Raw genomic sequence first — 27,350 nt, 5'->3', positions numbered from 1 at the left:
CATAAAGTCTAAGAGCTTCCAAGGACGAGATATGATGAGAACAAAGACATGATGGCATCACAGGTGCCGCTCCTGCCCAGAAACGGCACTCCTTTAAGACCCACATTTATTCAATAAAAATTTATTGAGCACCCACTATGTGCAAGGCATTGTGCTCAGTGCTGCAATTTTTGAAATGACAAAGTTGTTTGTACATGTAGGATCTGCCCTGGTCCTTGACAGCTTTCCTGATTTGAGACACAGAATGCCCCTACAGAGCTGACTCAGGGAGTAAAAAACATGGATGAGGTCTGCTTTCTGTCCTTCTATCAGCCCAGCATAAACTTCTGCCTTCCTCAAATCGGTCAAAAGTAAAAACAAATAAGGCACATTTAAAAAAAACAAAAACCATCCCTCCCTTTAATTGACCAAAGTAAAGCCATGACATTTCATTTGGTAACCTGCTCAGAATTATAAAAATCATTGCATTTGGCCCAGCCCATACTGCCCAGGGCAAAACTTCCAGACAATTCTAATCCCGTCGTGTCCTGTTCTTATAAACTGCATATTGAAAAACGTCTTCAGCGTCCCAAATGAGACGCGTTCAGTGTGAAACATATCAGAGCTGGATGCAATGTTTGTTTATGTCCTTGACAAGCCTCGATTATCCAGGTCCTTTACCTGCAACATAAAGGTGTCAGTTTAGTATTTACAATCTGGTCAATTTGGGAAAACTTCTCTACTAAGTTGGGTTCACCCTGGTTTGGCCTTGTGGCTAAACAAGCACTGGTTTGACACTAGCTACTACTCTCTGCTTAGCCTTTCGAAATACCTCTGTGAAAAGCAGTGTAAGTGATCTACCATCCAAATAAATTGAGGATTCTTAATCTTTTCTTATGTTAGAGATATAACAAGTATCTGTGACTCTATGCCATAAATTCTTTAGTAGAAGAAAATGTAGTTCAAAACATAAACACACACTTTCTCTCCCCTCTCCCAAAGCCTGATAATCACTAAAAGAGATCAATTTCAACCCCAACTGGAAAAACATCACTGCAAACAATGCCAAAATGACAGCTGACTGGGGTGTCTACTCTCTCAGAACAATCTAAAATAAAAATAGTAAAATTCTGAGCTGCAGGTTTCTTTTCAGACATTACAAATGTTCCCATTTTAGAAAAATGTAGCCCACTAGAGCCAACCTGCAAATAGGACAGCAGCCTTCTCAGTGTAACATCTGCTCACCTTGTATATCCTGACTAGCCAATGCTCTGTGGTGTATGCTTCCTCCAGGACATCGAGCTCAAAGTCTTTATTCCCAATCTCAACATTCCGCACACGGTCAAAGCCTGGTGGGCGCTCTAGAAAGGGTCAAAAGAAAAAAGAAAAAGAAAAAAAGAGGCACACTTCTTTCTCCAGTGCTGATTTCCTAAGGAAAGAGTAAACCAGTTTGGTAGGTCATCCACTAGCTGGAGTGTTATTTCTTAGCCTGTGCTTTGCTTAGAGAATAGGACCGGCAGAAAAGGACGTCAGGCAGTGAGGGCGAATCCAGTGATACCCTAACCCAAGTCCTCGCCAAGATGGTGCTCCTTCTTATGTCTTCTAAGAGGTCAGGGGCTGACTCCCAAACCCCTCTATTCCCGAGGATGGCCACCCTGAGGCCTCTGTGATACACCAGCAACCCTTCCATGGACCAGAGAAGAACCCATCAGAAGTCAAAGGCTTGTGTCTGGTTCAGAAATTGTCCCTAGTGCAGAACTAAGAAACTGAAGTCAGAAGGAAAGACTTGACCTAATTGAATGGCTCTCAATGTATTTACATAAAGAAATGAAAAGTCCTGTATCTATCCTATCCCGCTTCATTCCTTTCTCCATTGCAGTATCTTTTTGTGAGCGACAATAAAAAGTAATAGGTAAAAGCATAGACTCTAGAGCCAGATTGCCTGAGTTTAACCTGACTCTGCTACGAGTTAAGTGACTTTGGGCACTTAAGTATCCTATTTGTAATCTTAATCTCCTCATATATAAAATGGGAATAGTATTAGTATTTACCTTTTGGGTAATTGTGAAGATTAAATGAGTTAATAGATGTAAAGCACTTTGAACAGTGCCAGGCATATGTAAAAAAACTGTGTGTTGGCTAGCGCCATTCTTACTATTGTTATTAATGTTAGTAGGAGTCACTCACTGGCTTCTGTATAAACCTGTCCAAAGCGGTAGTAACACATCTTGTACATAAGGCAGTTGAGCAGCACTGGAGAGCCCTCGCGGTCCACACGGAATTCCCCAGTTGAAGTATAATAATCATGCTCCTTAATATGTCTGCCTGTGTCTGTGCTTCCTCCAATCCGGACCATCCACAGAAACTTGTTGATGTCTAGGGAAAAAAAGAGAAAAAGAAAGAGTTGCTGCATCACAAAGGTTGCTGGAGCTGAATCACCTAAAGAAAAGGTCACTATTTCTAAGGAAATACCCCAAATATTTTTCTAATGGAAAATGGCACCATTTAATTCATTTATAAAAACTGGGAAAACAAAAATGTGTGAACAAAACTTTTTTCCTCAAAATAGACAGCTTGTCCTATACATCACTGGACTCCTGAAATCCTATACTACTGGTCCAGACTTAGGTCACAACTGAAATTAGTCTCAGGTATTAGCTGGGGCTCAGATGTCCAACAGAGTAGCTACTAGCCACATGTAGCTACTGACACCTGAAATGTGGCTAGTCCAAATTAAGATGTGTTGTAAGCAAGAAATACACACTGGATTTCTAAGACATAGTCCAAAAACAAAACAAGTGTGTAAAATATCTTGATGACATGTTAAATAATAGTAAGTTAAATTATTAAAATTCATTTCTAGGGGGTGGGGGGAAAGTAGAAGGAGGTAAAGAGGGGGTAAATGGTAATAGAAGAAGACCTGACTTGGGGTGGTAAACTCACAATACAATATACAGATGATGTATTACAGAATTGTACACATGAAACTTATCTAATTTTATTAACCACTGCCACCCCAATAAATTAAAAAGTTAAAAATAATTTCATTTCTATTTCTTTTACTTATTTTGATATGGCTAACAGAACTTTTTGAATGACACATGTTCCTCCATTGTATTTCTATGAGACAGTACTGACCTAGGGAGTAGCAGTTTTACCAGAAAGGCACAGACACATGAACACGCTCCCTTTTTTGACCTACAGTTGCAAAGTTACAAATCTCCAAAGCATATCTATGAGAAGTCAACATTCCTATGTCAAAATACTGATACCACCATCAACTCAGGTTATCTCTCTTAAAACATGTTACTCTTTGTGTCTCCTCCACAGGCTTTAGAGAAATGGTGGTTAGTATAGAAAGTATTAGTGATCCATAAGGAAAACAGATTCCTTCTGCACTACTGCAAAGTGTTCCAGGTTATATCACAGTGGTTGAGAACACAGATTCTGGATCTAAACTGCTTGGGTTTGAATCCTAGCACTGCCAATTCTGGTTGGGTGGCCTCCAGCAAGTTAACCTCTATGTGCTTCAGTTTCTTCATCTGTCAAATTAGAAAAATGACAGTATCTACAACACAGCTGCTATAGCATGATGAGCAAGAGTATGTATATTTAATTTACCTTTCATAAGCATTCAATAAATAATGTTATCTTCCCGCAGCATCTGCAGTTTTACCTCCACCTTATAAATGGAAAAACTGAAGCACAAAGCCTGGATCACACAGCCAGAAAGAGGACCAAAAACAAATCCCAGAGCATCAACTCAACTATCTTAGAGCACTAATCCTGTAGCTTCCTGGTAGGTATGTTCGAAGCAAAAAAAAAAACCTGACAAGATTTAAAGTGTACAGCAAAGGAAATAATCAACAAAATGAAAAGGCAACCTACAAAATGAAAGTATTTGCAAACCATGTATCACAAAAGGGCTTAATACCCAAAATATATAAAGAACTGATACAACTCAATAGCAAACTCCCCCTGCCACCCCCCGCCCCAAATACAATTAAAAAATAGCCAAAGGTCCTGAGCATTTTCCCAAAAATAATGAAATGGCCAACTGGTACATGAAAAGGTGCTCAACATCACTAATCATTAGGGAAATGCAAATCAAAGCCACAATGATTATCACCTCTCACCTGTTAGAATGGCAAGAGGTAACAAAGAGGTGAGGAAGATGTAGAGAAAAGGAAACTCTTGTGCAGCACTATTAGTGGGAATGTAAACTGATACAGCCTCCGTGGAAAACAGTATGGAGGTTCCTCAAAAACTTGAAAATAGAATTACCACACAATCCACCAATGTCACTTAGAGGTACGTATCTGAAGGAAATGAAATCACTACCCCAAAGAGATCTTTGCACCCCCATGTTCACTGCAGCCTTATTTACGACAACTAAGACATGGAAGCAACCTAAGTTCCCACTGAGGGATAAATGGATAAGGAAAACTTGGTATGCACGTGTTCACACACACACACACACACACACACACACACACCCCCCACCCCCACCGATATGTATGATATATACATATAATGGAATACTATTCAGCCATAAAAAGAAGGAAATTTTGTCATTTGTGACAACATAGATGAACCTGGAGGGCATTATGCTAAGTTAGAAAAAGATGAATACTGTATGATCTCACTTGGAATCTAAAAACACCAAACTCATAGAAACAGATCAGATTTGTGATTACCAGAAGCTGGGGCGGGGTGGGGGAATTGGGTAAAGATAGCTAAAAGGTACAAATTTCTAGTTATAAGATAAGTAAGTCCTGGGGATATTATGTACAACATGACGACTATAGTTAGTAATACTGTATTGTATAACTGAAAGTTGCTGAAAGAGTAGAACTTAAAAATTCTCATTACAAGAAAATAATTGTAACTATGCAAAGCGGTAGGTGTTGACTAAACTTATGGTAATCATCTGTCATATGTATATATAAAATCATTATGTAATACAGCTTAAAGTTATACAATGTTATGTGTCAATTACATCTCAATAAACACTGGAGAAAAATGGTAATACATAAATGAATGGGCATGGCTGTGATCTTAATAAATAGACCCCTGGTCTAGTAGATTATCAGTCAATGAATAATACGTATCTTATCTTAAAATTCCCATATAATGTAATATCTGAGAAAACATTTTAATTCTTGTTTATTTTCCACAGAGATATAAAGTACAGCATAGGGAATATAGTCATTAATCAGTAATTACTATTTACAGTGCCAGATGGGGTCTAGACTTACAAAAGGGATCACTTTGTACGTTATATAATTGACTAACTTCTATGCTGTACACCCGAAACTAATTTAATGTTGAATGTCACCTGTAATTGAAAAATTTTAAAAATTTTAAAAAGAAATGCACTTCAAAACTGTATCTAGTTGTTATCACTGCATATTCGCAGGGACTGGAAAACACCAGAAAGTAAAAATACCTGATAACTTAATAAAATTTCAAATGTTAAAAAAAAAAAAAGGAAGAATGAAAAGTAACAGAAAATGCATGAAGGACAGCCCACTACTAAAAGATGTTTTAAAAAAGGAAAAATTAAAAGGTAGTATTGTGCCAAATTCTGACATAAGAGAATCTGGACTATGATCAAATCTAAGTTTTTAAAAAAATTTTGTGAGCATTTAATAGAAAATAGAAAATAACATGAAATAAACATGACTTGTAAAAGGGCAAAACATTGTCCATGACACTAATATCTCAAAGAAATTTAAATTAAGAACATTTAAGAAACAGGAAATGTGGCCCTGGCTGGGATGGTTAGAGCATCGTCCTAATACCCCAAGGCTGTCGGCTCTCTCCCTGGCCGGGGCACATACAAGAATCAACCCATGACTGCATCAATAAGTGAACAACATTTTCCCATGTTTATAGTCCTACATGACCACTTTATTATGAAGGAGCAGCTACTTCATCATCATTCAAACATTTGTATTAGAACTACATATATGCACAAATGAAAAAGATTTGTAATACCGAGCGTTGTTTAGGGATGTAGAGCAGCGTCTTGGGACAATGCGGGCAGGAATGTAAACTGGTACTACTACTCTGGGAATCTCTTTGCCTCTGGGAACTGCTGTTATGAGAGGGTGTAGGTTCAGAAGTATTTAACATTTTAACGTATGAAAAGGTACTGCTTTAATTTTTTAAAAGATTTTTTTTAGGCAGAGAATAATATTTAGATGATTCTTAAAATTATGGGTTTGCTAATAATCATAGGGAACATAGTATATGCTGTACATACATACACATGTGTATATGTATATACAATGTATATAAAACATTAAGCTGGCAGATGATTCTATGGCTTAAACCCATTAAAAAACGCAAAATCTTAAATTCATTCTCAGAAGCCTTATGCTGTTTGTTTACTGGTTGTGAAACTACTCCTAGGTCTTAGACACATATAGCATGCCATACCTATATGAGAAATATCTACATTTACTTCCTATTTGTTGCCGACCCCCCAAAAAATCAAAATTACCAGAAGTTAGGTTGCAAATCCTTAGGAACTTCCCCAACTAAGAAATCATGTTAATAACAGTAAAAGGACAGAAAAACAGGAGCATGATCTAGTTTTCTTAGAGTCTATACCCTACAGCTGGAAATAGAATTAAGTACATTACCATCAGAGGAATAACCAGTAAGGCCTCCAAAAATGACCAGCACGTAGCTGACATCAAGCTCCCTCATGATCTCATAGGCTTTTTCTTCTGTGGATGCCATTGCCTAGAAAAGTACATGCACACTTCTCAGAGTAAAATTCCAGGTCATACAGTACCTCATGGAGAAACACTCCTCACTAGACCCTGGGGACCAGACACTCAAATCCCTTTACCTTACCTGCCCTACTCGAGAAATATGGGTATTATTCCATGTGTTATTGTCCACTAAAATCGTCCGATTCGCCATAGCTGTAATCTGGTAGCCATAATCCCACCATGACATGACCTTCGCATCCTGAAAGAAGCAGGGGAAATGAAAATAACAAGCTTTTCACTGCCTTCAAAGATCACATACAAGAGATGAAGTGGAAGGGCATCTGATTGGCAGTGAGGCATGGATAATTAATCAATTTCTTCACAAAATAATGCATGCCTAACCAGAAAACGAGGCTTTCCACCTGGTCCTACATTTATATACAATCATAAAATCTCAATGCAAGTTATACGATCCAACAGTCCCAATACTTTCATCGCTGCCCACCTTATACAAACAAGTATAATGGAGTGGGAGGTGTAGGGGACTGTTCAATATTCCCAAATAAATAAGACTGGCATCATCAGATGATTGTAGTAAATAAATGGTTTTTTATATAACTATCACAAAAATCAGTTATAAAGATGGGAGAAAACACAAATCACAGGATATAATGGGAAAAGATTAAAAAAATTTTTGAGTTTTGACTCTTTACAAATCTAACTCAGAAGTGCTATTTCCAATAGCTACTGCAAAGGAAACCACTTCAGATTCTCAAAAGGTATAAACCAAAATGTTAAAAGTGCTTATCATTAGGTGATCACTTTATAGAAAACTTATCTTTTTTTCCTGCTTCTTTTTTGTTTTTTCTACACTGAACATGTATTATTTATCTGTACCTTTTTTCTTCTTTTAAACTGAGATGGTCTACTTCATGATAAAATCATGCTGACAAGACAAGCAGTGTAGATAATTACCAGCAAAGGTCACTACAAAAGAAATCCTAAATTGAACGGAGGTGACCCTTCAGGCTCATTCAACACTAGAGTTCTATAGTTACAATTTCTCCAAGCTTTCCACCCATCTGAAAGCTACAATTCACTGTAACATCAAATGTCTCCCTGCCTCACCCCACCCCACAATGCAGCTCCTCCCAAATCTTCACCTCTGGAGTATTGTGACGAAGCCAATAGTATGCTTCTCGGAAATCATCAAAAATGATCCTGCTGCCATCCCCACCACGAGCAGACAGCACGATGGAGGGAGAAGAGTAGGCCTCACTGGTCACCCAGGTCGAATGAAAGGTGTAGGTGATGAGAAAGAAAGCCATGACCAGTATCATCCCACTTGCCACCTATAACACGGAAAAACTGTGTTAGAATTATAAAACCAAATTAAATTTACACAACACAGACCAGCTTCTTACACACAGTCAATATAGAGGAGATGAATCAAAATAAGTCAGGGGCTATATGAGTTAATTCTGACCACTTATGACAGTCCTCTACTCCCTTACTCAAAAAAAATATACATACATACATGCACACACACGCGCGCACGCACACACAGGTTCCCAAGCCTGTTCTTAGTGCTGCTTAATTCTCACTTCATTCTTAATAGGGTAGGTAGAATCCTGTTGCTTCTTGCTCTTCTTGTCTGGACGACTTATGTCCAGATTCTTCATGTAAGTGGACAGCACCTGGGAGACTCCAATGCCAGAAAGAATGCACATAACAGGGGCCAACACCAGCATTAGACGCACCTAAAAGAGATCACAGTCTCATCAGAGTTTTACAAATTATAGATTTCAACCTTCAAGTAGATCATGACATCAATTTAGGGGTTTCCAACAAACATGACTTTTCAATGAAATAGAACAAAATAAAGAAGAAAAATAGTAAGTCTACAGTAGTAGAAGTATATATTTCTTACTTTTCAGTTATATGTATATATCTGTGTCCTGAGGAATATAATATAAAATGTATTTGTTTTTTTAAAAAATTTTTTGGGATGAATTCTCAGCAACTTCAGTATGTTAATTTACCTTGTAATTTTATAAAATGTATTTCTTAACTGTGGTTTGGGATCAAATAAACATGAGAAAGTCTTGTTACAATATATAAAATCTCTCCTGTTTTTAACATAGCACTGGACAATCCTCCCAGGCATTTAAGGAAAAAAAAAACATCATCTCCCTGTTTAAGACACCCAAAAAGAGAGGGGAAGGAACCTGCCCATGGTCACTTTCTCCAACAAGTGTAAAAGCACCCCTCCCTAACACACGGTTACGAATACAAGAAAGCGGGGCCCCACAACCAGGCTGTACGAGTGCCTCACACATCCCTGTGAAGGTAACAACAGTGCTCAGCTTTATAGCTCAACCTGCAAATGCTCAGCGGGAAGCACCTGCACAACCATCAGGACCTTCTGACTCCTGCTACGGAGGAAACAAAAAGTGCCTCAGAGTTAAGAGTGCAAAGGTTTGCTAGGACTGAGGGAATTACTCACCATTACAGCTGAAAAGTACATGCTGGTCACACCATACATGATGATGAAAATCCGGGCATCAGATAGGTTGCTAAAGCAGTAATAGAGACCAACTACAAAAGTAAAAGTAAAAAGGAGCAAGCAGTTAAAAATAACAGTCATATATATGTGCAAAGATATTCACTACAGTACTCTTTAAAATAGCAAAATATCAGAGACCACTCAAATGTCCAACATTGAGGAGGTAAATTATAGTATGTTTATAAAATCAAGGGCAATACATTAATTAAAATATTGCTCCAGAGATACGGACCATTGGCCTTCTCCTTTACACAGTCTATAACTTTGAAAAAACTAACAAATGACATAATTCTAATAGTATTTCTCTAAAATAATATTAACCAGGTATTATGATTCTTTGTGAAATGAAAAATGTCAGGGAAAAAAAATGTATCACCTCATTTTTATTCAATAAATAACTGGATGAATATACATTAAAATGTTAAAGTAGTAACATTTATGTGTTAAGAACTGAAATTTTTTTTTTCAGTTGTGTTTATTTTCAATAAGAAAAAAATGGAAGTTGTTTTATTTTATTTTTTTAAAAGGAAGTCCCTGGTACAACTGGTAAATTCTAAAATATATCTGGGTTGGCCAGGAAGTAACTTAGATGAAAAGACTTTACTATCAGCCATGCCTATTCTGAACTTCAATGCTGCCAAGAAGATAAAGGGAGAGGAGTCAGGCATGGGTAGTAGTAGAGAAGTCCACCAGGTGTATTAAAAAAAACAAAACAAAACAAAACAAAACAGCCCTTGCTGGTGTGGCTCAGTGGATCAGGTGCCAGCCTGTGAACCAAAGGATCATCACCAGTTTGATTCCCTGTCAGGGCACATGCCCGGGTTGTGAGCGAGGTTCCCCAGTAGGGGGCGCACAAGAGGCAACCACACACTGATGTTTCTCTCCCTCTTTCTTCCTCCCTTCCCTCTCTAAAAATAAATAAGTAAAATTAGAAAACAAACAAACAAAAAAACACCGGAATATGAATTAGGGTTGAATTTTAACTTATAAGTGAATAGAAAACTGAGGCTCTGAACTTTCCAGGTTTACAACTGTTTAATTCTAATATCTACTCTGCTTCAAATATCAGAAAAAAGCGTTCAGCCATCTCTGCACTGCACAAGGTAAATGTACAAAAAAACAAAAACATAAGGACGAGGGTATTTTACTTATTTTGAAACAAATGGTGATTCTTTCAAAGAAGGCCACTTGAAAACGCAAGGCAGACAAACCTGGAAACATGAAGACAAGAAGCTGTAGGTCAAAATAGTATGAAGACCAGGTTGTAGGCTGATGCTCAGAAACAGAAGCAATGATTGGGATGTTGTTTTTAGCATAGGAAGGATCCAGCAGTGAGTAGAAACGCCCGGTCCAGGGAGATATTTTTCCTGGCAGGAAAGAGGCAGCAAATATTTCACAATCACTCCTGAAACAAAATAACCCTAACTAATCACAACTTCTCATTTTAATTAGATTCTCTGAAACAGAGAAGGACTAGGTTTTTGTTTAAATGCTATGAATACTTTGAGAATTTTACTGCTTCCTTTTTTCAAATTTGATAGTACTTTTGTCAGCATAGCAAGCAGAACAAAGTGAGGCTTCCTGGAGGGGTTTAAGCCAAAACTGGTCAAACCACGGCCAACTGTATAAACTAAGCCACCAAGGTCCTCTAGTGCTGCTCTGAATTAGACAATACTACACAGAAACTTGGCAAAATCAAGTCAGCCTTCAGAAGTGGAAATGAGGAAAATGTGGCACACCAACTAAGCTAAACAGCAGGTTTTAGGGCATTTAGGATCACATGCGGCCATGCTGTAGGGTCTAGCAAGCAATATTAGGATTTTTCCTGCTCTACCAACACAAAACCAAAAAGAGAGAACAATTAGCAAGGTAACATACAGTCCTTTCACCAAGTGACCCTTCTAAGATTAAGAGCTACTCTACCAAGACATCCTTTGCCATTCTGAATCAAAACACTGGGCTGACAAGTGAAATGAATCTTGAAGAAGCAGGACTTCATATGTTTAAAACGAAGAGAAATTAGATAAAAAGAATGAGTCTTTCTTAACCCACATTTTTGGAGTTTATCCCATGTCCAAATCCATTTGCCATGATGAGCCTTCCCTACCTGTCAGCATGAGGAGAGCTCCCACGGTGAGAAGGACAAAGCCTACCAGGGAGATGACGCTTCGGAAAAGAACTTCAAATTGCTGTGGGTTCAACTTGCTGCGCAGATAATCCACAAAGGCATGGATCTGGCAGAGACCAAAGACCCCGAAGGCTGCCATGTGCTCCGATGAAAGGACAGGCTGTTGGTGAAAGCGCACGTAGGAGGAGAGTGTCAGAAAAGAATGGATCCAACCTAGACCTGAACTATGCTGACCCTAGTTCAGACCTAAGGCTCAAATGAGTTCTGAAGCCACCAAGGAATTAAAACCAATCTAGAGAAGGGTCTAATTCATATGCTACATGTTCTGAAAAATACATACCACATCTCTGGCCTTTGCTCAAGCTATTATCTTTTAGCCTGTATTGTAGTTTTCTCATTTTCTGAAAATGTGCATTCACTGAAATTCTCATCATTCAAGTCCCAAAGCAAATACCATTTTCCCCTAATCCATTTCCCCTAATGCCAAACTAAAATCCATCACTTCCCTCCGTGGTCGCGGACCTTTAGATCTCTTCCATCACTTACAAGTCTTTGTTTGGACCAGCTGTTCTCAAACTCTAGCAGGCATCATAATATTGGGGGGAGGGGGAGAAATGGAGATTGCTGAGCCCCACCCCCAGCGTTTTAGATTAAGTAGGTTTGTGGTGGGGCACCGTAATTTGCATTTCTAACAAGTTCCCAGATACTGTTGATGCTGCTGGTCCAGGAACTATGTTTCCGGAACCCCATACTATAGACAGGTCAATGTACTTCTTTCCCCAAAGCAAGACTAACTTTCTTAAGAACCAGAACCATATTGTTACTTTTCACATTTCCAAGTTATTGGCAAATTGCATGTAAGAGGCAATCAGAAAAGAAATACTTGCTGGCCTCTGAATAAGGACTCCACTTTCATAAGACAACACGGGAAACCAAACACATCACATTATTCTGATTTAATAGTTGTCTCTTAACTCTTGAGGGTAATGGGGCTTTAAAGGTTTGTGCTCTGCTCCTGAAGGACTTTGGCTTAGGCCCCATTAAGAAGCTCAGGGGTCATTATCATTAAAAAGAGCTACAAATAACTTTGATCACTCACATTAGCTTAGCTCAACCAAAATACCGCTCTTTCCTCCTCCTTTGAACCTAAGCCAAATTGAGTCATAATTCCAACTTCATGAAGCAAATATTAACGTATTCCTGGAAGGAGACTTTAATGACGAATGATTCTGCTACTTCAGTTAACACAAGCAGTCCAAGACTTAGACCTGTGAGTAAGTCTTACTCTCCTCACTAAAATCCAAGATAAATCAATCTAGTTGGAACTGCTTAGGAAAAGTAGAAGCTAAAAACCCCACTCAGCCTAGGGCTCACCTGGAAACCCACGAAGGAGATCTGCATGGAGAGAATGGTACCCAGGCAGTACACAGTACAGTAGGCCACATAGATGCGGTGGGAGAAACGTCCTGTGAGCATCAGCACCAGCACATGGAGGGGGATCAAGTTGATCAGGAACACGTAACCTCCCCATGAAGAGACCTGAGACAGGATAAAAAGAACAGTTCCTCCAAGCACTGCTCCTCACACCACCGCCATTCTACTACAGGATATTATCTGTGACCTTTTCAAAGAACATCTTTTTACAAAAACTGATAAAACTTTATATATGCCGAGTGGCTTAAAGAGCTTAAATGACTGATTTAAATAAGAATTTCAAATGCCCACCCATAAATCAAATTCACACCCATTGCTATAACTCAATCCCTTTCTTTATGGCTCCTGACATCAAAATCACAAGAGGCACCCAAACTTCGGGGTTAAACTAGATGCAATCAATTTTAAGTTCACATGGAGGATTTAGGGATACATGCTGAACATGAGCAAGTGGAAACAGTTAAGGAAAAAAGTCTGAGTGTATACATAAAAATCAAACAAATATATATATGTAAGTGTGTGTGTGTGTGTGAGTGAGAGAGAGAGAGAGAGAGAGAGAGAGAGAGAGAGAAGGAACAATTCAAGGGGAACATATCAGAAAAGAGAGCTGGCCAACCAGTATGTACCCAGAGGAAAGATGGTATCTGGAGAACTTTAAAAGTTAAAACATCTCTATCTTGCTATTATACAGTCAAGATCCATGCTTGCCCTGGACTAGTCTTTGTATGGATACAAGAGACAATAAAGACATCTAGCCTCCATCCCATGGTCTCAAAGCCCAAGAGCTATTTCCACTTAATATCAGTTGATCCCAGTAGGTATTCATATATAGAGAGACTCCTAGAAGAAGAGAGTGAAAGTTACCATGTAGAAATAAGCAAGGGCACACTTGGCTGCCCAACAGATGGAACCAGTCTTTACTGCTTTGATCCACATGTAGTAGGTGAGCAGCATGCAAAAGATGGCAATTCCTGCAGAAAGAATGCAACAAAAAGTCAGTAACGGGCATGCTGCCATAATATTTAAGAATGCTGTTCTGGAACAAACTGCCTGGATTCTTATCTCAGATCTACTACTTATTTATAATATAGTTTGCCTTTCTTTGTCTCAGTTTCTTGTACAAACGAGTCCATAATAGTATCTACTTCGTAAGTGTTGTGAATACAAATTTAATTACTGCCTGCAAAGCACTTGGAACAGGACCTCGCATACTGCAAACACTCAGTGAGGGCTGGCCATCACCATTACTACTCTTTCCAGGCACTAGTTCCCTGCTAGTGTAGTCCTAAACATACCCCGTACCGTCCTGCATCTCCCTCTCACCGCAACGTGGTCCTTATGCTCTCTTGGCTTTTGGAAGTTCCAACCTCAGGGTCCAGTTCAACCTAAAATGCTTCCAAAAAGCCTTCCCTGATCCCCAAATCTGAATTAATGTCTCCTTTAACCTACATTCCCCAAGTACTCTGTTCATACTTCTTTCATGGCACACAATACGCTCTCCCTGTTATTAGTTATTTTTATGAGTCTGTGCTGTATTTATCTTCCTCAACAGACTATGGATCAACATAATTGTAGTCATTAATCTCTCTCTATAACTCCTTAATTATGAGCCAAAATAACCTTATTATGTATCTTTATAATACCTAATACTGTTTTCCCAACAACACTCTATAAATGTAAGTTGAATTGAAATGAGTCAATAAAAGTCATTACAGTTTTAAGAACATCCATTCCTCTTATCTAGGGGAAAAAGGCAAATAAACAATGTTAAAACAAGAGTACCATTCATCATTAAATATTCACTCTACTTTTATGAGTCCAGAGAAGAGTCAAACACCTTCCATAAGGGAAATTACCAGTTCTCTTTCTACAGGGAGTGACAGAAAAAGAATAAAACCTTCTCTTAGGTCCCTTCCTGCACATTTCTAATGTTCTTGCCCAAATACCATTATTGCTATTGCTAAACAACAGATGTGGGCCCAGATTCTAAGGCACTTCAAGAAGTTCTACTGGAAAATGAAGTGAACAGATCTTCTTCAGCATTTTAAGTCTTACCTTCATTATCATAGGAGCCAGCCACTGACCGGGAGATATATCCAGGAACTACAGCAATCATGGCAGCAGCAAGAAGTCCAGCCCCTGCATCCTGTAAGAAAAGAGGGGAAACAGGAAGTGAACACCAGGAAGAGAGAAGAAGAGAAGGTCCACTAGTCCATTATGTTTAAAACAGGCCCAGAGAACAGTCCAACACTTTCAAAGGTAAATGTGATGCTAGAAATGCTGGAAATGTTCACAGCACAAGACAGCTAAAGACTTCATACCAATTCCCCGTGATGATACCAAGTCTGAAACTAAATACACATATGTTAAGGACAGACAAATCATGCAAACTGTCAGACATCAGACACTACCCCAGAATGAGCTGTTTGACTGGGGTCTCCCAGGCTTATGAACCCCTGTCCCTAACAACATCCGCACAGTGTGGAACACGAGTCACACCTCTAAACGCTATGCCAGTACAAGCAAAGGAAGACATTATTTGAGCTAAAAAGCCAACACAGGTAATAATCTATCTAGACTAAAGATTCCAGGAGCTTAGATAACCAAGTTGGAATATCACCAGGCAATTCGTGAGCTCAGGTGAAAGAACAACAAAATGTAACCCACACCCAAAGAAGAGGAAGAACTTACCTATTTATAAGAATCAAATTTGGAACAAGGGCAGCAAGGAGAAGCATGAAAAAGCTGTCAAACTAACCTCAAGTTTCCCAAACTGTCCTACTAGCTCAACATGTCTCAGGTATCTCCCTGACACCATAGCCACAAACTACAGATGGTCTCCAAAGAGGCAGATACAGCATTGCAGAAACATAGAAAAGGAGTCAGTATTACTGAGTCTACTACAAAAGCCAAGGGCTTTAAGAATTTTTAAATAAATATTTTTAAAAATCAACAAATAATTGCTAAGTGCTCATTTCCAGTAGGAAGAACTAACCACTTTAAAATATGCCCTGTAGTTCTTTTTCCTCTCCCTTAGACTGCGAGAACTTCAAAATCTAAACCTCACATTTTGCGTTTTACAATGTTTTTTTCCTTACGTAGCAATTTACATTTGACCTTCAAATGTTCTCTTTACAGGACAAACAGCTGTTAATGATAAGAAACCACATGTTCTAAGGAGGAGCTGGCGTGAACCTAATAATTAGGCTCAGCAAAAGCTGTCTTTAGCCTCTGGCTCCCTGCTCTGCTAAGGTTCAGCCCCCCACCCTCTACAATCTACTAGAGAGGCTCAACAACATTCACTCCCAAGCCTCCTGTCACCCCAAATCCTTCACCTTGAGCTCTCTGGTAAGGTGGTACGTGACGATGGTGGTGAAGGAAGAGAAGAGAGGGGCCAGGAACACACAGACATTCCGAATGTCGATGGTGATGTGGAAAAAATGGAGTACATGGTAGATTGCAGCAGAGGTGATCATTAAGCCTGTAACAGGAAGAAGAAACTCCATTAGGTTATCCTAGGATAAAGAACCTCAGGGTTTCCCTGAGGGGCTGATGTGGCTCAGTTGGTTGGGTGCTGGCCTGTAACCCAAAAGGCTGCTGATTCGACTCCCGGCCAGGGCACATATCTGGGGTGCAGACCATGTCCCCAGTTGGGAGCATGCAAGAGTCAACTGATCGAAGCTCTGGCCAGGTAGCTTAGTTGGACAGAGCATTGTCCTGATACGCCAAAGCTGTGGGTTCAATCCCCAGTTGGTGCACATATAAAGAGCAACCACTAAATGCATAAATAAGTGGATCAGTAAATTGATGTTTCTCTCTCCCTCCCTTCCCTCTGTCTCCTTCTTCTCTGTCTCCAAAATCAATTTTAAAAAAAGAGGCAATCGATCAATATTTCTCTCACACGTTGGTGTTTCTCTCCCTCCCTCCCTCCCTCTCTTTCTAAAAGTAAATAAATAAAATCTTTAAAAAATAAAAAAGAACTTAAGAGAAAAGGAAAATCCAAGTGTCAATAAAGTGACAACACAGGTCTTGACAAACCACCAAAAATAATAACATAGCAACTGCAGTAGGCCTATAAATTTCCCTCCTAAGGATTCAATCAGAAGTCCAGAATTTATGAAAAACCACTTATCCCTACTCTCCTATACATGTTCTCTTATTTATATAAGATCCACTTTTTGATATCTGTAATCAGAATTAAATTACAAGTGTCACAAAATGAAGATATCAGAAATATAAAAAATTGTGCAATAATATACAAATACCTACTTGTTTAAAAACTGTTTCCCTCACCTGGGTAAATTGTTCCTCCAATGATTCGGCCCAGTGGGTACCAGGCCCGGTCATCAAACCAGTTATGGAATTTATAAAATCCCTCCTCAGCAAGGAATCGGGTAGTCCGATAATTAAAGTACCTACAGCAAGAAATAAAGGATCCATGTCTCCTCCTTTTCATACTCAGATACTTGCACCAATTTTGCAAGAAATTTTACTCCTTAGGCTACACCATTGAGGAACTTACCATTACTCCACTAAAATCAGTTTGGTACCAAAAATTATGCCAAGCATGAGAATCATCTTATATTACTAGAAGTCTCATTTCTAGCTCCACGCTTTTCTTAACTAAAGCACTGCTTCTCTCATCAGGAAACGCACCTAAAGCCTAACATGATCATAAAGCTCTCTAGCAGGACACTTCAATAGGCTGGCCGGTAGCAGGCACCAGTCAGAGAACTCAAGCACCCAGAAGATAAAAACAGCTGAGACATGGGCACCACACCACACAGAAGGACACATGGATAACTTCAATAGACGAGCATCTCTGAAGATGTCAATTGAACACCACACGCAGGATGAAAATTTTTTAACCTACTCTGTAACACAAACTTGATTCTCTTGCTCTTTAAAATAGCTCTAACTGCCACCTACATAGTAGTATCAAATGTAAATTACATTTTAAAATATTTGACATAAAACACTTAGCGTTCTACATGGAAAGGCACAATTCTGTAGGCCCAAGCTATGTAACCCCTTAAGTTTCTCACCTAAAAAGAAATTTTTTAAATGGAAAAAAAATCAATAAATAAATAAAAGGAATTGTTTAATTACTAAAAGTAATTATAACTAACCATCCCTCCTGCTCTACCTTCTAACCCTATTTCCTCCTTGGCCAGTCAAGTTTTAGCAGCTAAAGCAAAAGTAGCAGAAATCTCTATCCTTCTGTTTATTGATCACGACTGTTATTTTGTTAACTGTCAAGGCGACAAGGGATAAAAGCAGCAGGCAGTCAACATGTGTCAGAATTGCGTCCTTTGCCTAACAGCAGGAGAAGCGGAGGGAGACGAGGAAGTATAAGTTAGTGGGAGTAGGTATGCACTAAGGCCCCAGTGGGGCCTCAGTTTTCTGTTCTGCAAAGGGAAATGCCACATCACAGGACCTTTACCGACCCCCCCTGCCCCCGCTCTATGGCTGCAGTGCAGACATCCTTGCTTTCCCTGACCATCTCACCTCGGAGTTCGCCCATTTAGAGGCTCTGAAACAAAGCCCTGACTGGTCATTAAGAAATGAAAAGATGTGAGTTTCCTCATTCATGAGAAAAAATGTAAACTGTTTTGAGAGAATCCCAAAGACAGTATCTGTGTGCCTTCAAAGTGCTTTCAAAATACCTACACAAAACAAAATGACAAATTTGCCAATACATGCAGGAGCATTTTCAATCAACACTTCATAAGCTAAATACACTATTTTTAAGTTATCACTGGTATTTCAAGAACCTATGATTCTGGCTCTCCAAATTTTTAATTAAGACTTGACTTTAAGCAATATAACATAGTGACTCCAGTGCCTAGAGACAGATATACCTAAAGGCAAATCTTGGCTCCTCCACTTATTAATGTGTTGGAGATAAAGTGTTCTTCTGTTTCAAAGAGTTGTAGTTAGGTTTTAGAGATAATCTGTAAGACAGTGCTTGGAACAAAATGAATGCTCAATGTCTTTCACCTGTATCTTTTATCTAATAAACAAAACCCCTAATCAAACTCATAGCTTTAAATTTTCCTCAGAGTCTTAAAACTTAACTGATAAGCCCAATTTCTGTCATATAAATCGTTAAACAGAAAAAAAGAAAAAGTCATAGATCTCAAGTTCATGACTTGTGATTTTTTCTTTTGAGCCTAAAACACACACCGGGCCCCTTTCCCTCAATTTGCATCACGAATTGCTGACCAGGCTCAAGCCAGGCAGCCCGTAGCCTAGCCGGGTCCTAAGTGAATACCAGGCACACCAGCAATGCCTCTGACATTTTTTATAAGTCTAAGAGACTCACTTTGTTAATTCTAATAGAAATGTGTCAAAAGAAAACAATTATCTCCTTCAGAAAATTTCTATGTGTATAGAAAGTACGTCCCCACCACTACCCTGACTGGAACGGGAATTTAAACCCATAAACCTGAATGCTTCTCAAAGAAAATACCAGACCAAGCAAAGGTACTCACGGATCAAACTCATGAATGACACTTTCAAATCTCAGGACAGCAAAGAGACGAGTGGAGAATGCTGCAAAAACCAAGAATTAACATTTTAATGGTAATGTGCCTTGAAGAATAATAGTAGATAGAAGTGTTATAAAGGTAACAGTATTATCCAGCACAGATGTCAAAGGAAATATAAAATGATTCCTGAATTAAATGTTTATCCATCCCTCCCACATAAAGAGAGGAAGTTCACTTTCTCCTGACAATGACAGCTACATTTTCCACTTAAGCAGGACAGATTTAACTAGCTATTGTCAATGCCTGTAACAATGCATTTGTATATTAACACTACACTCAACTTAAATAGTCATCTTTTATATATGCTGAGTTCCCAACAACTAACCTTAACTTTGGAGCAAACTAAGAAGAAAGGCAATCAAGACTATTCTTACAACTCATAAAGAGCTAAAATATTTTAAAATAGGAAGCTCTAAAGAGACTTTCAGAATTACTAAAGTAGACAACTAAACTGGAAAAAAAAAATTTTTCTTTGAAATTCAGTGTCCAAGGATCCTCAGTATTTCTTTCAGCCCCATGAAAAAACAGAATTAGCACAGCATGGTTCCCATTCTTTCCCACAGGATCACTAGTGCTTTTGTATCCCTGTTTCTTTTGCCTTCATAAAATTATACTGATGTAGAATAGCAAAAAGAACACATTACTATCTGCTGAAAATAAGAAAGCCATTCTTGATTTTTTTCAAGATTTTCTCCCTTCCATCCCCAAAGAAAGAGTGGTCCGCATGCACTCACATAGCACAGCAGCCATCGAGAGAATGAGAAGCTTCAGAAGTGTGTCCTGCTTCTCATAGGACAGCCGCAAAAATCCCAGCTTAGTCATCTTGACATCGATGGGTGGCAACAGATGTCACTGAAACAGCTAAAATGGAAAGATCAAGACCACGGAATACTGAACACCTTCAATTTACCTATAATTCACTTTCATATTTTATGGTGGTCGAGAAACATAAAGGTGACAGGAGCTAGAGAACACACCAGAAAGGGTCAGGGCTAATAGTAATATGCAGGTCTTGCTTAAATTATGATCAATTAGCAAGAAAATAGGTACAAGTCAGGCCTATGTGTCAAGACTAAAAAGGAACGATAAGACAGACCTATCACCAAAATTCTGTTTCCCACTTCTTCTCAGCTAACAAGTACATAAGCAACACTGACAATAGTGTGATACAAAGAGGAAAGACAGGAAGAGAAAAATGGGGGTTGGGGAAAGAGATACAAAGAAAATAGAAAAGAGTGTAAATAGAGAAAACATGTATGGAGAGAGAACATTCAAGAAAAGGCAGGAATGCATGAAAGAAAGCAAGGGATGAATATTGAGTACAGAAGTCAAAGCAGAAAGTGGAGAAATAGAAGTCACGACTGAATTAACACAATTTATGGCTCTAAATTTCCGCTTCCACAGACTGGCGACATGCTTCCTTCTATTCCAAATACCAGAGGGACTGCAGGGTCAACTAAAAGAGCTTGGCTGACCACTAACTCAGGTGTAGTCATCATGCACACAAGGGGAAGAGGAGATACACATACAGAGACCACTGCACTTCGGCTGCATATATCACACTGTAACTACTGTAGATTTCTACCTGCTTCTAATCAGCTGTCTCAAGACATCTCTGTAATTGAAACTACTGATTCAAGCCACTGATCCCAGAGAGAGCTCATGACCATAGGAAAATCTGGAGGGAAAAGACATTATTTCCTAATGAAGCAAGAAAAGCTCAGGGGAAAAAGACAGATTAAAATGAAATGTGGAGGGAAGCATTAGGAATGGTGAGCACTTGATAAAATTTATTATCACTAATTTACCAAAGAAAGTTAGCTATTTCTGTTTAAGATAGTATTGCCTTCTTAAACCACAGGCTGGCGAAGAGCTAAATTATAAAGAATATCATAATAAAAGTATGCAACATTGTTCAAGGATGCAGGGAAGAAGGGAAAAAAAGGAAGCTGCACCTCTCCTAATCTTTTTCCCAGTATCGCTAGAGGAAAGGAGGAAAAAAACCAGCAACGCTGGACTGGGTGGAAGGCAGGAAGAATCACGTATTCCTAGCTCAGCAGTGAGAAATCAAGTATCTTTTACACAACTCACTGTCCCAAAGCAGCAGTTTTACGTATGTTTTTAATTATAACCCCAAACGAAAGCCTTATCTTTCAATAAAAAAAAAAATTTAGAAAAACACCCTGACGTCAAAATTCCAGCCACAACCCTCAGGTTTGCATTTGTTCGCGGGAACGCCTGAAAAGAAAAAACTTAACACCACTGAGTTGATACGGCCCACGCCTAGAATAAGCAGAGGAGAAGAGAGTCCTCGAACTTCCACCTGAAAGCTGAGCACAGGAGCTGGTAATTTAAGGTAGGACCTTAAGGCAGTTTTCAGAGTGCTCTCTGGTCGCTTTTCGAACAGCCTCATGCAAGTACGAGCAAAAGCACTTTTCTTAAACACTTAGCAACCGTTCTCCTCCTCAACTGTGCCTGCAAGCCTGTGGCACCCCTACCTGCACCCTTTCTCACCCTCTCCCACTTCTTCACTCCCCTCCATTCACTTCCGCGGGTCCCACCTCCCGTCTCCCACCCCCACCGCGAGACAACCGCCACCTCAGCATCCTGAGTGTCTTCCGCGCCAGGACCAGTCTCAGGTTCGCAGTTCCCCACGCACTCCCGACCGACGTGCACCGGCATCCCAGACCTGTACATCTTTCAAACCCGGGACCCCCCACACCACACCCCACACCCCTTCCTCCGCGCTTTCCAGTCGGCTTCCCCTCCCCATCCCCGCCTTTGGAGCCGCGAACCTGGCACCTCCCTCAGCCCCAATGCCCTTGGGCGCACCTGCCGCTATTCTCAAGTTTTATCCCACGGCCTTCTCACCTGGCCGGCGTTCCTCAGGAATCCGCTGGGCTCCCACGGCCAGCCGCTCAGCGGCGCACTCAACCCTGGTAAAGGCCGGGTCCGCCTCCTGGGTAGCTCCCCATTGGTTGGCTCAGGGCCGACACGACACTTCGAGAGAACGGTAGGCTTGTGAAATTGCCTATCAAACTCAGAGGCGTGAACAAGGACGCTCTCTCACGTCTTAAATGGACAACATAGAAGTCACTTAGTACCCGGGGGGAGGGACTTTGTGCTCCTGCTGAGCTGTGATTGGTCCGCTCGTGAGAGCGAGAGCGCGGACAGAACGTGCTCAAAGCAGTTTGGTTGAGGGCCGAGGAGTGACGTGTCGGTCAGCGCACCAGGAGGAAGTCGAGGAGTGGGGAAGGTGTGGACCTTTGACCCCCATCACGTGACCAGAAGAGGACGCTATGGCAAGGAACAGCAGAAACAAATCCTGGGGCTCCGATTTATGAGACTTTTTTTCCCTTTAAAGTACAAATTGACTTAACTAACATAAGGTTAAGGTTTCCTACCTGTGACCACTGAGAACACTAGCGCTTCCCGGTGCTGTCCCATGTTGGACGGCTAGAGCAGGAGCTGTTTCCGACTGCACTCCGGGAACCCGTGGCTGATAGGAACCCTGCAGCGCGGGGCGTCTCCTTTTTACGCCCTGACTGTGCGTCTGGCCTAGAGGGGCGGTGGGCGCAGTAAAGGAACCCGCGGCCGCGGAGGTCGGCCTCCGAGCCGCGCACGGACCATCCCGAGGAGCTGGCCTGCGGCCGCCGTACCAAATCAGCTCAACCCGCAAAACCCGCTCTGTTTTCCCTCTGCCCTCACCACGCACACACAAAAGTTGCTGGGAGCCCGCTGTTTCAGAATCGAGCAATACAACCCGTCAAGTTTACTGGAAGCTTATTTAAATCAGAATCGTGTGCATTTTTCAGAATCCACGTGACCATGCTTACCGCCCTCCCAGACATTACGATCCAATAGATGCTTGTTTTTATAATGTGTTCAATGTAATTGCAACAGAATGAAACCGAAGCTGAATCTGAAGGAATTACAGAAAATGTTAAACTGCTTCAAAATAAACTAAGGGTTTTTTTCAAAAGGGGAAAGGGGAATTAATATGGTTCCCTTAAAGTTAAAAAAAAGTACAAGTGCAAGAATATTAAGATAGGGTTCTCAATATTTTAAATTATTGAACATGTTTCTTAAAACTTTCAGAAGTCTAAATGTACTACTAAAGAACAAAGTTTAAAATCTAAGACTATCCTTAGGATCACTCTTTAATCCCAACTGATATAAGGAAAATCAAAGTCAGGACAGCAGTCATTATTATAGTTATCATAAACCAAGAGTTTATACACGAATTCAGCATATCGGTTAATCCTTCTTCCTCCTGACCAAAAGTTGATATTGTTCTTTCACAAAAACTTCCTACTATTTCATCATATGTTTAAAATAAAGCTATTTTTAGCTTGCTTTGTAGGAATGGTGTCATTTCTGTGGAGCTTTTGGTCTCTCCGAAACTGTCTACTTACCTCTTTTATATATATAATTGTTCAAAAGAAACACCTAATTTGGAGCACACCAGAGTAAAAATAATCTATTTTCTTCTTGATGTTGTCCCCAGAACCCACCTTTCCAAGTGTGCTGCAAAGCAAAAATAACCAGGATTTCTTCTCAGTGCACTGATTCCAGTTTCATGTTGTTTGGTTGGATATTTTGTTTCCTTTAATTAATAATCTATTTGTGTTTATTTTTTCACTTTGACGGATTTTTCAAATAACTTCAGAAAAGCTGAAAGGAAAGCAGACAGTGCCTTTATTTTGTCCTTAATCACTAGCAAAGCTAGGTTTAAAATTATAGGAACAAAATTGGGGCCATCCTATCCCATACGCACAGGACCCCAGATAAAAGCACTTTTTCAAAGCGTTACAATTTTGTCTTCTATTGGGCTGGCTCAAAAGAAGCAAACTGAAAAAGTTTGTTTTTTTCTGTAAGATGGTTCTAGGAGCACTTCATTGTCTTGAACTTCATTTGAAACAATTTTGTTAGCTTCTATTGTGACAGCTGTCATATGTGTGCATTTTTTAAAAACATCAAAATTGGTGAATTTTTGTGTAGCCATTTTAATATTGAATATGGAAGATAATACACAACATTTTTGGCATATTATACTTTATTATTTCAAGGAAGGTAAAAACAACTGAAACGCAAAAAAAAAAAAAGATTCGTGTAGTGTATGGAGAAGGTGCTGTGACTGATCAATCGAATGTGTCAAAAGTGGTTTGCAAAGTTTTGTGCTAGAGATTTTTCATTGGCCTATGCTCCACGGTCGGGTAGATCAGTTGAAGTTGATAGCAATCAAATCAAGACATTAAATGAGAGGAATCAACGTCATACCACGTAGCAGATAGCCAACACTCAAAACTTAAATCAATGAAGTTATTGATGAAATTAAAAATGTCTTTCATTTTATGGAAAAAAACCATACCGACTTTTTGGCCAACCCAGTATTACCTGTAGTTGTTCTTGAGAAGTCTGATGCCAACGTGAAATGTAGGTAACCTATGTTTCTCTGATAAATTATTTTTCCTTAGAGATCCCATCTATTTGGGTGGGTTGGGGTGGGGGGCGGTGTCCTTCATTTTTCCTGCCCTACACTTACCAGTCCTTTCCTATCTGCAAACTCCAATTTTCCTCATTAGTCAAGGAAATTTTTTATTTTATTCTTGTCTTCATGTTTCTATTTTCTTAAGTTGCTATTTGACAAGTGTTGGATTCCTGTTTCTAGGATACCTGTGTGATTTGTAATTTTTCCATGTTTAGGTTGTTTTGCTCTGTGTTCTGGGAGATTTCCTCGATTTTATCTTGCGTCTTGGGGTCACTTTAATAAAGCACCGTAACTGCTTTAATTTGCAAGAACTTTCCTATTTTGCCCCCTTTCACAACAATGTGTATTTCATTGACGCAATAGCTTCCTAAATTTCTGTGGAAGTAGTTAGAATTTTTAGTTTGTTTCTAGAATCACATTTCCTCCCGGAACAGGTGGTGTATTTTGGGAAATCTCAGATGATCCTGAGGCTAATCCCTGGTTAAGAAACTATCTAAATAGTCAAATGGTCACTATTTTCCCCAAAGCATGGAAGCACTACAAAACATCCATTTTGAAATCAGAAAATGAGTAAAACAGGAACGAGACTGATGTTATGGCCTACTCTCTCACCCTACTCAAAGATTCTCTGAATTTCTGTGTCTTATTCAAGTTGAGACCTGTGGAAAATAGCTGTTTGAACACATAATTTTTAAAAATGTGCTTGATCACTTTTGTCAGTCTCCTTCACTGTACTGTTAGGTCCAAGTAGGCAGTAATCGTATCTTTCTGGTTGTTCCCTCAATCTCCCATACCTGACAGAGAAGGCACTCAAATGCTTATGTGATTAAATCATCTGTTCTGCCACTTGAACCTTTATGGGCTCTGTGGATTCACGTTAGGTACACTCAAAATACCCAGATGGATGGCCCACATTGTTAAAAAGCGTACATTGCACTGACCTGTGGCCAGCTCCCTTTCCACTTCTGTGAGTTATGTAGCATAGAATTGTTCATGGGGTGGGGGGGGCAGGTTTGGGGCCTCTTTCATTGTACTGATGAACTGATATCCTTTACCAGGGCAATCTCAGCACAGGTAAAGACATGAGTATAAAAGGTGAATAAATGTCCTACTTCTATGCTCAGAATGTAAGTGGATGAAAAATGAGTAGTGAGCTACTATAGTTGCCCTTTTATTGCCAGATGTGCATAAAAAAGGTGGCTCACAAACCTCTATTAATCACTCTCTTCTGGGTTTGTCCTGATTCTCCTTAATCTTGGCCCTTACAACGTAAGAGCAATTAACAAATCAAATTATGAATCCATTCATTCAAGTTTCCAGAAGACTTAACAAACCCTACCCAGGTCTGAAGCATCCACTTTCTAATTCCTCCAGAGTTGCTATAATGGACAACTCAGCTCTACATAGAATAAAAGGGTAGTATCTTGAACCACGTGTACCTGTCCCAGGTGTGATGTCTATCCCTGAAAAAGGGTTGTGAACATGATTCCTTAGATGTTACAGGTTGCATGATTAAAGCTCATGCTCTGTCATCTTTAGTAATTACCAAATTTCTATTGTAGATATGCCACAGGCCTGGCCTCTCAATTACAATAAAACTGCAGATTCCTCACTTCCAATCACTTAAAGCATTCTCTACAGCAAGACATAGTGCTGGATAAAATCCCATGACTTCATCCACTCAACCTCCCTCGCCTTTCTAAACTAATAGTAATTTAGTTGGTACACATACAAATTTCAGGTGGCAAAGATATGGCCAGTTAAACACTAAGCTAATTTTAAAAACTTAATAACAACTACTCTTAGGGTAATCAACGATCAGGTTCAAGCTGATGAAATACTGAGATCTTCAAACCATCCCCACAGCAACCTGGCATTTCTCTGCGATGCTACTGACAAATGACCAGAGATGTCACAGAGGAGTACTGGAAGTAAACCTTATTTAAATTATGTGTTTTACAACTTTTTGCACAAGCTGAAAAACAATACCTACTTCCAAGATGCCCACTATTTTAAAATCATCTACACCTTGAGCTTGGTTTTCATCTCCCAGCAGTGATTTTTAAATCCTTATTTTGTCTTGTACATAGTAAAGGTTTCTGTTAACCAGATGCCTAATTTCTTCTCTAATGAGAATGTTCAATACATTGAAACCTAGAGGGATCTCTCCATGAATACAAAGGAGAGACATAGACACAGGCTTTAAAGCAAATAATCCAACAATCCTAAATTCTTTCCAAGATGTTAACATTATCATCATAATCACATAATCCAAACTTCCTCAGGGAACATTTATCAGGACTAATCTCTCAAAATACTGTAACCAAATTACCCAAGACAAAGTGTTGGATTCCATGAGTATGTTTCCTGAGGTGATAATTTGTAAATTCTATCATTTACACACCTTGTGAGAAACCAGCTAACATTTAATTGTGACATTTTAAAATTGTACAAGTGCTTTGACACCTGCCCCCTC

At 39.6% G+C, this 27,350-nt stretch overlaps 1 protein-coding gene across 2 annotated transcripts; it reads right to left on the bottom strand.

Annotated features, from left to right (window-relative positions):
• Window positions 1-105: 105 nt before the first annotated feature.
• On the bottom strand, window positions 106-22,324 carry STT3A (STT3 oligosaccharyltransferase complex catalytic subunit A). 2 transcript variants are annotated; one of them, XM_054592847.1, is made up of 18 exons: window positions 22,255-22,324; window positions 20,118-20,244; window positions 19,327-19,387; window positions 17,126-17,247; window positions 16,168-16,313; window positions 14,888-14,978; window positions 13,697-13,803; window positions 12,773-12,937; window positions 11,378-11,558; window positions 10,482-10,637; window positions 9,211-9,302; window positions 8,309-8,464; window positions 7,868-8,056; window positions 6,847-6,963; window positions 6,630-6,732; window positions 2,167-2,355; window positions 1,225-1,340; window positions 106-660 (listed from the first exon to the last, which is right to left on the bottom strand). In XM_054592847.1, exons 2-18 carry the CDS (start codon window positions 20,203-20,205, stop codon window positions 622-624), a joined length of 2,118 nt encoding a protein of 705 aa, XP_054448822.1. In that variant the 5' UTR covers window positions 20,206-20,244; window positions 22,255-22,324; the 3' UTR covers window positions 106-621. The 2 variants fall into 2 exon arrangements, with proteins under 2 accessions (XP_054448822.1, XP_054448821.1); XM_054592846.1 differs by having other exon boundaries at window positions 22,216-22,306.
• Window positions 22,325-27,350: the final 5,026 nt, after the last annotated feature.

The sequence above is a fragment of the Pteronotus mesoamericanus genome, unplaced genomic scaffold, assembly GCF_021234165.1.
Source record: "Pteronotus mesoamericanus isolate MK-2021 breed Mesoamerican mustached bat unplaced genomic scaffold, CSHL_Meso_final scaffold_371, whole genome shotgun sequence".
Taxonomy (NCBI): domain Eukaryota; kingdom Metazoa; phylum Chordata; class Mammalia; order Chiroptera; family Mormoopidae; genus Pteronotus; species Pteronotus mesoamericanus.
This window is presented reverse-complemented; position numbering and strand designations above follow the sequence as displayed.